At 38.5% G+C, this 12,977-nt stretch overlaps 1 protein-coding gene across 4 annotated transcripts in view; it reads right to left on the reverse strand.

Moving 5' to 3' along the window:
* Nucleotides 1–121: 121 nt before the first annotated feature.
* Nucleotides 122–12,977, reverse strand: part of stim1a (stromal interaction molecule 1a) — a 36,841-nt gene continuing 23,985 nt past the window's right edge. The window contains exons 8-14 of one of the 4 annotated variants that reach the window (XM_032590328.1): nt 12,098–12,275; nt 9,883–10,050; nt 9,251–9,351; nt 8,922–9,151; nt 7,386–7,466; nt 5,586–5,997; nt 122–4,183 (exon numbers count right to left, since the gene is read on the reverse strand). In XM_032590328.1, the coding sequence (XP_032446219.1) occupies nt 3,676–4,183; nt 5,586–5,997; nt 7,386–7,466; nt 8,922–9,151; nt 9,251–9,351; nt 9,883–10,050; nt 12,098–12,275 (1,678 nt within the window). In that variant the 3' untranslated portion in view covers nt 122–3,675. The remainder of the gene's footprint in view (nt 4,184–5,585; nt 5,998–7,385; nt 7,467–8,921; nt 9,152–9,250; nt 9,352–9,882; nt 10,051–12,097; nt 12,276–12,977) is intronic. The other 3 variants (XM_032590330.1, XM_032590329.1, XM_032590331.1) reach the window with 3 other exon arrangements.

Consider the following 12,977-nt stretch of genomic DNA (forward strand, 5'->3'; position numbering starts at 1 on the left):
CTTCACATTAGGCCGTTTACAACGGTTCCTAGGAACGTTGCAAGACTGAGAAGTTGTTTATTCCTGAAGAAAAATGGGAAAAAAAATCTGCGAGTTCAGATTACAAACGAGTAAAACCCAGTTTGTTTTCATTCAAAATAGTTTATTGCTATCATGCAAGAGTGCCATCAAAGTCTAGACCACCACAGATGCAAAATTATCATTTTTCTCTGTACAAATATACTGCATGTATTCATAAATATAAGCTCAAAAATGAGAAGAAAAGTCGAGTAGCAAGGTTAGAGTTGAAGCTGATCCATTCTTTTAACCCAATATAGGCTTTGTTATGGTAGTTGACATGCATCAACATTACAGTGCAATATACTGGGAGGAGACAGACACCCGGACACACACCCCCGCGCACTCAGATGGTATTTTCAATTTACAGCCGTCGTGCAGAGAGAGAGAGAGAAAAAAACTAAACGGAACAAAAAGGAGAAAGGTAGAAAAGACACTAAGAAGTACCAGTAAGAATGTTTTCAATCTGGTCTCTTAAATAAGTAACTGAAACATTGTCTTCTGCATCCGAACCACCGGTTACATTACAAGGCCGAGGCGGCGAGAGACGAACTGTCTTCTGCAGCACTTTTTGGTTGATCATATAACAGGAGCGCCCTAAAAACTGACCGGCGCCCTCACTACGTCAAAAATCAACTACAACTACTGATGCATAGCTCTGTGCTTTAAAACCAAGCGACTTGCATTAAAAACTGCCACAACATTCTGTGTTGTAAATAATCTGAGAATTGAACTCATCTGTAACGAATGTAAACATCTTGTACCTACGGTACTGTTACAGTAACGATACCCTGGGACATTCAGCATCTATACTGGGGCACGGCGCACATCGTGGAGCTCTGGACTCTGGGCAAAAGGGGCCGAAGGGATCGAACACAACACAAATACGAAGGCCTCTGAACAAATCAGAGATTTGGCACTTTTACTCGATTGGTTGTTTTGCCTCCACACCTTGTAGTCTTTTATAAAAAGTCATCTTAAATGGTAACATTTTTTTTTTTTTCTTCAGCTAAGCAAATACATATCCTTGTAATGGTAGCCCTTACCAACAACTACTACTACTTACTTTTTTGTTACATTGAACTAAAGTGGAAAAAAGGGGGACCAGTAAGACAGAAAAGAGCAGAAGCAGTTTAAAGTTTTGCCTTTCTAATAGAACTGATCAGAAATGTGAGGTCTGATCTGATCACCTTCATCCGTCTGTTACCAAGCAGAGGCGAATTGGTTCAGAAAACTCATCCACACACTGCTATATTTCAACTGGTTCTTCAATTGGTTTTTTTTTGTGTGTTCCTTTTTAATGATTATAAATCATAGCTGATGAAAACCCTAAATCCAGCTTCTCAAGAAATTTGACTACAAGTATTTTTCATAGCACAACAAATGCTATGGCTGAAAACTCACAGGAAGGTCAGTTGTGTTGGAGACGTGAGTAACAAAGTGTTGTTACTTACAAAAGCTGGCTGTTCAGAGTGCAATATCCAAGCATATCAACTAGTGGTGGGACTTGATTCAAATTTTCAATAGTCAATTGCAGAGTCTGTAATTAATTAATTATTGTAATTATTGAATACATAGACAGCTCAATAACAGTTGTTTTTCATCTGAACTGGTGCAAAGTGCTGTTCTGCTTTCCAGTGTTTCACTCGTGGAACTTCTTTACAAATGTGGACTGTGGTCGTTGACGTTAGTACTTTTGACGTCTGCGCTGCTGCTACATGTTTAGCACTGAGATGCTATTTTTGGCTTGAACAGCTTCACTGTTGGGCTAACTCCTTCTAGCACAACAACAGTCTCTTCTTGTTCCATCAGATAGTCTTTTGAAGCAAATGTTATCCCAGAGTGAGCCAAGAGAAGTGGCTTCGTCGTTCATTGCTGACTGCAGATGTCGGCTGTGTGTCAGATTTACGGACGTACCAGAAACGCACGAACACAAAGGTTCCCTTGTATGTAAAAAGATAAATTGCAAAGTCTTTAAATGCCCTAAAATGGATGTGATTGATTTATCTAAATGAATGCTTCAAAGTCCTGACTGTGACAAATGGAAAGAAAATAATGTCAGAAAAAAGGCTAATTAGTAAGGGATAACTACTAGTTATCGCTAGTAACTACTAGTTATTAGGTATAACTAGTAGTTACTAGGGATAACTACTAGTTACTAGATTGTGAAGCAATTTTGCTAAAGATTGTGAAGCTAAGATTACTTGCATACATAACCAGGACCCAGGTTGCAGTAGGTGCATTTCTTGTGTTACACAATTCCTGAACCAGATGCAGGAAGAGTTTTAGCTTGAAGCAAATAAATTGTTTATGCATCATTTGGCGCCACATTTTTCCTTTCACTCAACCTTCCACTGCCGGGCTTTAATAGAGCACTGAGAGCAGCCAGCAATTAGCTTTTGTGGCTCCACCCTATATTTGGGTGGCGTCAATGACAGAATGGTGGAGAAAAAAAAAAGGTGTTGGCCATGATGTAACATTTCTGTTTTGAAACCGATTACATTTATCAAATGTAATGTAGACTTTGTGATCTCAAATACAGAATTCAGGATTTTCATTAGCTGGAAACAATGATGCTGAAATGAACAGAAATCAATTGTCCAAAATGATCCCTGTTTAGTTCTTTTGAGCTTCACTTCTGGAACTAAATGTTTTGGATTTACTTTTCAATGTTAATTAAATTTAAATGAGACGCATATGTAAGGTTTCAATTCATTGAATACTTTTTTTTTTTTTTATCTGTGGTTATTGTTTAATAAAGTTGGACTTTAAAGCAAGAAAAAGAACAGACATCCAGGACCTTTCCAATATTGTACAGAGTGAACAAGTATTCAACATTAAAAAAAAGAAATGCCCTTACCCTAAAATGTGATTGTCGTTTCGTAACATTAGCAGATGTTCTTCTTGTAAACTCCATCTACAAGTCTTTACTGTTACACTGTGTCTAAATAGTAACATTTTGGTGGAGCCAAACTTCTGACTACCATTTCTCCTATTGTGTTTTAAGTTCCCCTAGATGTATATTTTCACCCGTCTAGACAACAAATGACAGAAAAATCTGTACTTGCCAGTTGGAAAAAAAAAAAGAAAAAAAAAAAGAGGAACAAAACACAAGAAACAGTGTGCATTCATTTGAATTGGTAGACTAGACAGCTAGGTAGTAATCAAAGTAACATCAAGTGTTTTCTACGCTGGATAACAACACGAACCGAGCAAACACTAAGAGCATATCAGTCAAACAAAAGTGAAGACATGCAAAATGTCAGATTGTAGAACGAGGGAAAAAAAATTCTAATAAAAAAAAAAAATCCAGAGGGAGAAACGCTTCCCTTTCAGACTGGCACAACCTCCTGCAGGAATAAATAATACTTTACATTCCACTGTACAGACCTGCCCCGCCGCGCTCCGCTTCAAGCGCTGGACCATCGAGCAGAGGAGGCCAGACGGCGGGTTGCTCCCACAGGCCAACGCAGGCGTCGGAACCTACAGGTAAAATGCAACGTGCCATCTCTTTGACCGTAATTAAACCCAAGACATTACAAAAAGAAGTAGAAGAAAAAAAAAGACAAATAGAGGAATACAGTCAAGCAGCTTTGACAGCCTTTTGGTTCTTGTTGCTCATTTCTTCTGCTTCTTGAAGATTTTGAAGGGGTGTTTCTTGCGGATGACGGCGGAATCTGTATCTTCTCCCGTAGAGCAGCTGTCCTCCTCCAGAGGACTCTTCTTGGACGACAGCTGCGGGATGCGACTGCTGCCCTTCCCCCCCGCTGCCGCCGCTCCCGCCTGGCCGCCCGTCGGAGACGGCGTATCCGGCTCGGTCGAGTTGGGGCTGAAAGATCGGGAAGACTCGGAGAAGCTGTTGATCTCTCCCAGGCTGGGCGACTTCTCCATGTGGTGGATCTCCTTCATGAGGATGGGGCTTCCAGAGACGTTCTCCGCGGCGCCGCCGTCGTAAATCCGGTTCCCCCCGTTAGAGTGCAGGGAGACGGTGTCGTCCGCCCGGCCGGAGAGGCCGTACATCAGAGAGGTGGGCTTGATCAGGTGGCTTTTGGAGCCGTAGGCCGAGAGCCGATCGCCGACTTGCGAGAGGGACAACGAGGAGTCGGAGTCGGAACGGTTCAAGTCCCTGCAGGGGGGCCCGACGTAAAAAACAAAAATTAGATGGGGGAGAAGGATTTGAAATATCCATAGGTTTCATAATGTATGCATGTATTCCAGGTAGGGCTGGGCGAAATGGCTTAAAAATAAAATCTGTTTTAGAGATGCACTGATAAATCGGCCTTGATTTTCTTAATTTTGGGAGATCAGTGATTGGTCGATACTTAAATGTTAAGCTGATCATAAAGCAGGTCTAAAAATCAGCCACTATCCTCTATTGCTCTACTATGAGAGAGGGTTGAGGCTATTTTTTTTACCAACATTTCAAACAAGACCGGTGATTGGCCAGAAAACTGCAATCGGTGCATCCATCTTTTTTTTTTCTTATCAGATTGTATTTTCTGAGGAGAAAATTACAAATGACTAAATATTTCCAAAAGGTGACTTTCATGTCAATCATCCCTACAGCAGCGTATTAGGCCCAGGCTTTGAGAATTTTGATGTATTTACAAGAATAGTCTCAATATTAGCAGAATAAAGGCACAATTTTACAAGAACATCTTAAAACTAACACAAAAAAGTTATTTTAATGAGAAAAATTCATCCTGTAAGCAAGATCTGATCAGTTTGTTCAGATCTTTATTCGAAATAGACTCAGTTGTTTGCATGATGGTTTCAAAGTTCTGCTCGACAATCATCTGACACCGACGTGTCAAAAGATTTAGTATTTCCTCATCTGTAAAGCTAATACCAAATCATCATTCAAATGTTTTATTTTTAATGTTGGGTTCTCATAAAATTACTGCTTCATCTTCAAAAGATTATGACTGTATTCTTTTCATAATAATATGACTTTATTCTTGTAAATGAGGAGAAAAAAGTAGCCTGGTCCTAATAGGTCCTAAAGTCCAAATTAATAGAAGCACATTTGTCAGATAAGACTGTGGACTTGGCTGTGCCGACATCACTCTGAACTTTGGAAACACAACGTGCCCATTGGAGAGAGAGAGAGAAAAAAAAGATTTTCCAAAATTCAAATCTTCAAAAGCCAATTTTAATAGAATAATCGATAAAAACCGATCTATCGCCCAGCCCTAATTCCATGCTTAGGTTCATCTGCACTATGTCTGCAAAGCAGCATGCTGAGTGAAGCCTGGGTAGTGGAACTTCACGCTTGTTAATAATAGAAGGCAATGAATGTCAGGAGCACTGCAAAAAGGCTGAAAAGGGAGAGAGTAACTGTTTTAAGAGGTGCAGTAATGATAAACACAATGACTTCAACTACTGAGAGTGACAAAACCCAACACTCTGAAAAAGTGTCAGTCTTGCAAGAAATGTAAAAAAAAAAAAAAAACATGACCAAAGGTGGTTAGAAAAATAAAGAAATAAAAAGAACCACACACATGCATAGTGTAGAGTGAGACGGGTACCCGAGACTTTCGCTGCATGAGGAGTGAACTTTGGAGATATAATCAGGAATTGGGTCCATGGGCTGGAAAGCAGCATGATGTACATGGGAGGAATGAAGGGCAACACCGCCAGCAACGGTGCTGGGCAAGCAGGAGGAGGAAGAGGACAAGGACGGCACAGACTGAGGGATTGGGTTGAAAGAGCAGATGACTGACGGGTGAGACACAGCTGAGGAGAGAGTTTGCAGGGGAAGACATTCGAGTTGCCCGAACGAATGGCTTCGAGACTGTCTGAAGGCAGGCCTAGGCTTGGACGGGTAAGGGTTGCCCTCTCCCTGCTGCCCCGCAAGCAGGGAACTCTCTACCAACCTCTGGGAACCCAAAGCCAGCTGGGGGTCAATGTGGCGTTGGCGCAGGGACATCATACTGGGAGCTGCAGGGAAAAGCCACAGCATTAGTAGCAAACACTGACGGGAGAGATTTTGACAAACAAGGGAAGGAAAGAAAAAATTAACAGAGGAAAAGATTGTTGGGATGTTACTCGGAGATGCACCAATAAGGCCGTTGTTGGCCGATATAAATATATATTTATTTTTTTTAGGTCCAACCTGCAGATTCATTAAATAAAACAAAATAGAGAGAAGATGGCTCTGCAGGTTCTTTGATGGAAGTAACAGGTTTGTAATGCAAAACAGATTAATAAATACATTCTAAACATTTATTATGTTTAGACTCTTGTTTAACTCAAATGTTTAATGGGCTGGAAGATATTTCTGGAGGGAAGCTGATGAATGGACAGATGAGTGGATGAAAATAAAGAGTGGAGGAGGGAATAAATCCTTTACATTTATCAGATTTTTTTATTAAACTGACAAAAAAAAAGCATGATCGTGTTTGATGCATTTACAGAAAATAGTAAGAGTTCTTTGATGCATTTAAAGAACAAAAAATGCAAAAAGAGAAAAATACCTATTTTTTGTATAGGTAGACCTATACCTATTTTTTCTACCCAATTAGTAATTGGGTAGGAAAAAAAGTGCCTAATAAGAAACTTTTATTTATTTATTTTTTTTACAAAATTTTAACCAGGTGAAGCTAAAACTAAACAACTTGAGTTTTTGTTAGAACTAATGTCGAGACAAAGTTTGTTTGTTTTGTTCATCTAAAATGCAAACTGGATATATTGTTTGTACAGTTTTGGCTTAATCACTGCTCGGAGTGTAAATAAAAATGCTACTTTTTTTTCAGCAAATAATCTTTTTGAGTCTTTTACTAAAAAAATAAAATCACTAAATCGTAAATTTACTCATAAAATTAGTCAATTTAGTAATTTTATTAGTAAATTTTATTACCAACTTAGTGGTCAAATTTACTAAATTAGTTTAAACATCAATAATTAAACAGGTTTTTAATCACAAAACTATTTTTTAGTTGACTTCATCACAATTAGTCCCATAAGTGGCTTCATCCCTAAAGGAGACCAATTCAAACTTTTCATTAACTTTATGAATGCCTTATTAATGCATCCGAGGAAAATTACATTATGTATTTATCGTAGCATTTCCAAAAATAAGAAAAAAATATTAAATAGCTTGAATGTTATTGAGATAAAACTACAGGAGTGAATCGGGCAAAAGCCACATATGGAGATGGGAGTTCATGTGGTGAGCAGGTACTAAGGAAATATTAGTAGAGTTCTCTGATGAACAGCATTGGTTGTTCATTCAGCTGTGGCCCAGGACATACAGGTAAAAGGAATTACAGACGGGTCAAAGGGGAAGGCAGTTTGAAGACTGAGTTTGGGAACAAATTACTGCCAACCAGAATACTTCCTTATGGACTGGCAATCTGAAGCACTGGGCCACAGGTCACCGACTCGCCGCCTCTGCTGCTGTGTGCCATCTAAAGTGAGGCCATTGGGAAAGTGTTGGGAGCAAAACAGAAATGAAGGTGGTGTGTAAAACAAGAAAAAAAAGGAGGAGAGTGAGAAAGGGAGTGCAATTAAAATTGATAAAAAGACTTGCATGTGTTAAAACACATGAAGAAATGTTTAATGTTTTGTCTAACTAGAAACATTTTAATAATGTGACAAACACTGCAGTGGTTTGGGAGGCTGAAATGTAAGAATCTAATATTATACAGAAAATCCATGTTAGAGGAATGGATGGAAATGTGATGGAAAGCAGGATGTGAGTGCTGACTACACTGGGATCTGCCACAAAGGCAGACTGAACATTGCTGCAGGATACATTACAATATCAACACAAAAACTTGTTCTTATGAAGAAGTATATTTTTCTGAACAGTTCAGTTTTCAAAAAAAAAAAAAAGTCACAGAAGGCCTCAGTGTTAAGAATAGCCTGGAGTTTAACTAAACACTTAGAACATTAAGAATATTTACAAAACAAAATCAAAGATAGAGATGCACCATTTGAAAGTGGCCCTGACCTCTGAGTGGCCAGGAAACAAAATAAACAATCAGATGTTTTTTTACGGACAGCGTAAATCCCTGAGAGCTTCCAGGCTGTGGTAACATCCCTCAGAAACATTGACTCTGCCTCTAATGTCAACAGTAACGGCAATAATGAAGAGAAAAACCGCTGAAGAAAAAAAACAAGCATTTTATGGCCACTCTTCCTATATTACAATTTCTAAAGAGAAATCGGAATTGCTGAAAATCAGTGCCGGCCGGAAAAGGGTTTACTAAAACATGTGATCGGAACAACAGTGTGTTAGGGCCACTGCAGATAGAAATAGAGTAATAGAGTACATTTCCACCAAAATACTCAGGAATTTTTAGATCAATCTCAGAAATTTTCTAGAAAAAAGGACAAGTTTCAGCTTGAAGAGTAAAACTTTTGACTTTTGAAACTCAGATATTTCCAAATTATTTCTAGAAGATACCTGAGGTTTTTACCATCAAAAGTACAACTTTTAAAACTGAATTTTTTTGTGTGTGGAACATTTCTGACATTGTTCTAAAAATTTCAGACTTTTTTTGGGCAGAAATGTACTTTTCTTTGCTCTAGCTACATTGACCCTAATACACCACTATAGATAGCATATTAGCCAAAAAAATTCTGAAAAGTACAAAAATTATGTAAACTGCAACTGTTTTAAAAACAAGACAGTTAAAGTACATGAACAAATCCAACGGTCTTGAAAACAATTATTCACAAACAATTACGCCACCACCTCCGTCACCAGTGCGAGATGGAGGCAAAAAGGCAATTTCTCCAATTGTCATGTGGGTTGATTTTGTTTTCTTTTTTTCAATTCCCCACCACAGTCTTTGGCTGTTTAGGGAGTTGTTTGCTAACCCCCGAGCCTTGGGGAACAGATCTGAATGAACCCTTACATTGCAGGATTCCAGACATCATGCCTTCGTCCAAGTCGTCCATGTCGTCAGACATGACGAAGTGCTGCGGTGTGGCTCTGCCGCCCATGAAGCTGGCGTCGAGGTTGAGGGTGGAGACCAGTGAGGGAAGGCCCGGGTTGTTGACGATAGTAAAACCTGTGAGGATCTCAATCTTCTCCCAGCGGTGCAGCCTTTCCCTCAGAGCGGCAGTCACCTCACCAAGCGCTTGTCTGAGGAAATGTTACAAAAAAAATACATATATAAGGATGCACAACAACCGCTAAGATATTTTCTATAATCTTTCTGTACTGTTGTTCACTCTGACTCACTTTGCAGCCAAGATTTTGTGGTCCACATCATCCAGTGAGGAGCTGTGAGCCACATGGAACGTCCCAAAGAGAGTGTTCCTCTTTTTCTTGATCTTTTCTGCCTGTGAAGCAAAAAGCAAAACTTAGTGTTTAGTTTCCATGTATGTTAAGATGAAATTTATCTCTTATATTTGTACTGAGGAAACAGAACCAGCAAACAATTTTTGCTAATGGATAATGGGTCTGAGATGTATGGAGGAGGATTAGGGCCAATGAAAAAAATAAAAGAATTTTGGCTTTTTTCCGCTGAATCAGATTTGTTTGAACTGTTTAAACAATTCCAGCAAATCCAGTCTTAAAACTCAAATCTACCAAAGAAATTCTGGATGGCCTTCAGTGTGTATAATGTGCAGGTTTACAAATCCTATAATAAAGAAATGTTTGTGATTATTTTGCTAATATAACATAATTAACACCTAACAATCAGAAGTCAGAATTCTGAGGGAAAAAAGGTAAAAAAAAATCTGAGAATAAAGCTTGAATTCTTTTATTGTTTTTAGAGGCACTAATCTGCAGAATTCATCTGATCTGCCATGTATCATCATTTACAAAACAAATGCAATACATTGTACTGATTCTGTTGTTGTGCTCACCCCTTCTTTGGCCACCAGGAGCTGCCGTTCGGCATTTTGCTTCTTGATGTTGTAGTACTGCACCTCGACCTCATGGGTGAGCTGCAGCCACTTCTGAAGAGGTTCTGGAGGAGACCAGCCGCTCCGAGACTCCAGTTCCTTCTCAGCTTTCTTTAGAGCCATGCGCACCTACAACAAGTTGCACACAACAAGGTTAAGACATAAATGTAGCACAATAATACACCAACAACAATCCGGAAACAACTAATGTTTACTGTTGTACAATTTTCTAATTATTGTGAAATTAAACATAGGTTTTTAATAAATATAAGATTTTATTACATTAAAATTAATGTGCCAAGAACAGTTGGGTGACGAGTTTGATATGTGACTCATCAAACCAAATGTTAGCCCCTCCCAGTCTGGTTTTTGGGAATGTCAGTGGCCAGGTCTGCATTTATTCATGGGTATGATGACCTTGCACAAACAATTCGACAAACGGAGAAAAGTGCGTGGAAAAGAAAACATCTGTCAATTTCCAAAAAGCCAATATTACAACAGAGGATTAGTAAAAGACACAAAACCCTGAATCCTGGGTTCTCTCACAAAGTCTCTTTTAATGTGTAACGTCTTGGAGCTTGAAGTGCACACTTGGCCAAAGATGAGACTTAAAATAACAGAAGTGCTGAATGAGGTCTTGTTTCATCACGCTGAAGGACAATAAAACGCACTGTCGTGTGCAACGCTCTGCAGAACTGCACCGATCAAAATGTCATCACACACTTTCAGAACCAGAACCAAACAGGGAGACGCATCATTTAGTTTTTATGCTCCACTAGTCCGGAACAAACGTCCAGAAAACTGCAAAACAGCCGAAACACTTCTATCAATACCAATTATACCAATTTGTGTAGGTGATGTTATAACTGGAGCACTGATTATTGTATTTGATGTATATTTACTAGATTATATTATTTGTTGAATGTTCCATAATTGGTAACTATATTATGTTTTTATAGTGTAAAGCACTTTGAACTGCATTGATGCTAAAATGTACAACAGTACAGAACCCCTGGGTTTAGATTCTAATTGTCCTTCTGCTCCTCTGTTTAAGGAAGGAAGATTCTTACAATTTAGAACATTATTATTTTTCAAATTTGCAGTTTCATTTCCAAAACAAAATACCAATGCATTTCATTCATTATTTGAACTCAAATTTGCAGTTTTATTCTTAACTCAATGCTTCATGTTTCTGATGATCAGACCAGCAGTTTTTTTCAAACTTTGGAATAACTTAGTGAAAGACTGGCCTTCTGTAAATTATTTAAAATTGTACTCAAAGAGTTGTGATTTAAGTACATAATATTAGTTATTGTTAGAGATTTTATCCAATTTCCCACTCATTTTTAAAGATGTTTTTATTTTTTATTTTTAATGGTTATATTTCATAGATTTATGATCTGCTGATGAAGGATTGTAGTGTTGGATATTTTCCTATAACATTTAGGTTTTATATAAGGGAGCTTTTGCCTCTTCTTGAACTGTTTTTTTTCTCTTCACAATAACATCTCTTGGAAGACAAAAATGATTCAATGTCAATCATCACTGTAAATTAAAAAATTTAAAAAAATAAATAAATAATCCGTTTAGTTCAGAAAACTAACTTCCTGAACATGACTGATACATCCAGAAATGGCTATAAAAATGGTCACTTACTACTTTTTTTGTTGATAAATTAGGACCATACTCTTACAAATTCCCTTTAATGCCACAAAAAGATGTACAGTTGTATTATTATTATTATTATTATTTTCCACATGTCCTGCCACAACATAGCATGTAGAAGCTGGTCGCCAGCGTGTGCCAGGGAACTTTGCTCTACAAAAAGGACATCTGGAGATGATTTCCTAATTACCTGAATGACTTTATTAAATCAGAGTTGCATCTGGCATCAACATAGAAAAGTCACTATGATAAAGTATGAGCCTCTGTATGTGTCACCTTCACTCTTGGGGAGTAGAAATGTGAAATTATTTAATCATTGCTATGCATTTAAAAAATTAAGTTGGAAGAATGAAAAGGGAATATAAATCATGTTTACACTACAGGAACTGGAAACTAACACCTGTCCTGAATACAAGTGAGTAAAAAAAAAGTTTTGTAAGTCCCTTGCATTGGACCTGTAATATGGTAAAACTAAACCTAACCTGAGCGTCATGGATGAGAGTGACTGTACCTGTTCCAGCTCTTCTTCTGCATACTTCTGCCGACTCAGCTCGTTCTCGGAGCCTTCTCGCAGCTCTCTCAGTCGCTGAGCTTCTTGCTTTGCAGCGTTTATCTCGTCTCTCAGCTTCTGCTCCAGGTTCACCTTCTCCACTTCCACCGTCCGATGCTCCTCCTGGGCAATCTGCAGCCTTAACGCAAGGTCAGGGGCAAACAGGAAAAAAGTTAACTTCCATTTAACTCATCTTAAAAACCAAGTCATCGGCATGCGAGTGCCACCTTGGTGTGGAATGCGAGCAGTGAATCAGCCCTGCATCACCAGAAACAATGGCTGACGTGGAAAAGCAGAGCAGCGCGCTCAGCTGCTAAGCTGCTCACAATAAAGTGATGTCAGAGAGAGGAGAGCCAGAAATGGCAACAGCTGACAGTAAGTGGCCTCAGAATAGCACAGTGTGATTCCAGATACACCTGTGCTTTTTGATTCACGAGATAGGTTTTATGTCTGTTATATTTTCTAAGCAAGTACTTAAAAAAAGATTTTTGCTTTCAAAATATTTAAATAAGTTGCAAATCATCACCATTTTTATGCCAAAAGTGATTTTGTAAAAATTTTTTTAAAAAGCATCTCACCATCATTTTAGAAATTTGACAAAATATTGATCACAATTGGTCTGCAAAATTAAATATTTGCTAGTTGTATTAATCACGGAAGGTAATGTCTTAAAAAAAATTCTTATTTGAATCTTCTTTATAAGAGTGGTGTAATTTCCTAATTTGGTCACTAGGGAGCAGCAGTCTTGCCCGGTCACAGAGAACGGCAGACAAATGAAAGCTGATCCAGACCACCAGCTATGGAAAATGTGGCTGGTTGGCAGTCCAGCTAATAAACTCAA

This window comes from Xiphophorus hellerii, chromosome 18 (assembly GCF_003331165.1).
Source record: "Xiphophorus hellerii strain 12219 chromosome 18, Xiphophorus_hellerii-4.1, whole genome shotgun sequence".
Lineage (NCBI taxonomy): Eukaryota > Metazoa > Chordata > Actinopteri > Cyprinodontiformes > Poeciliidae > Xiphophorus > Xiphophorus hellerii.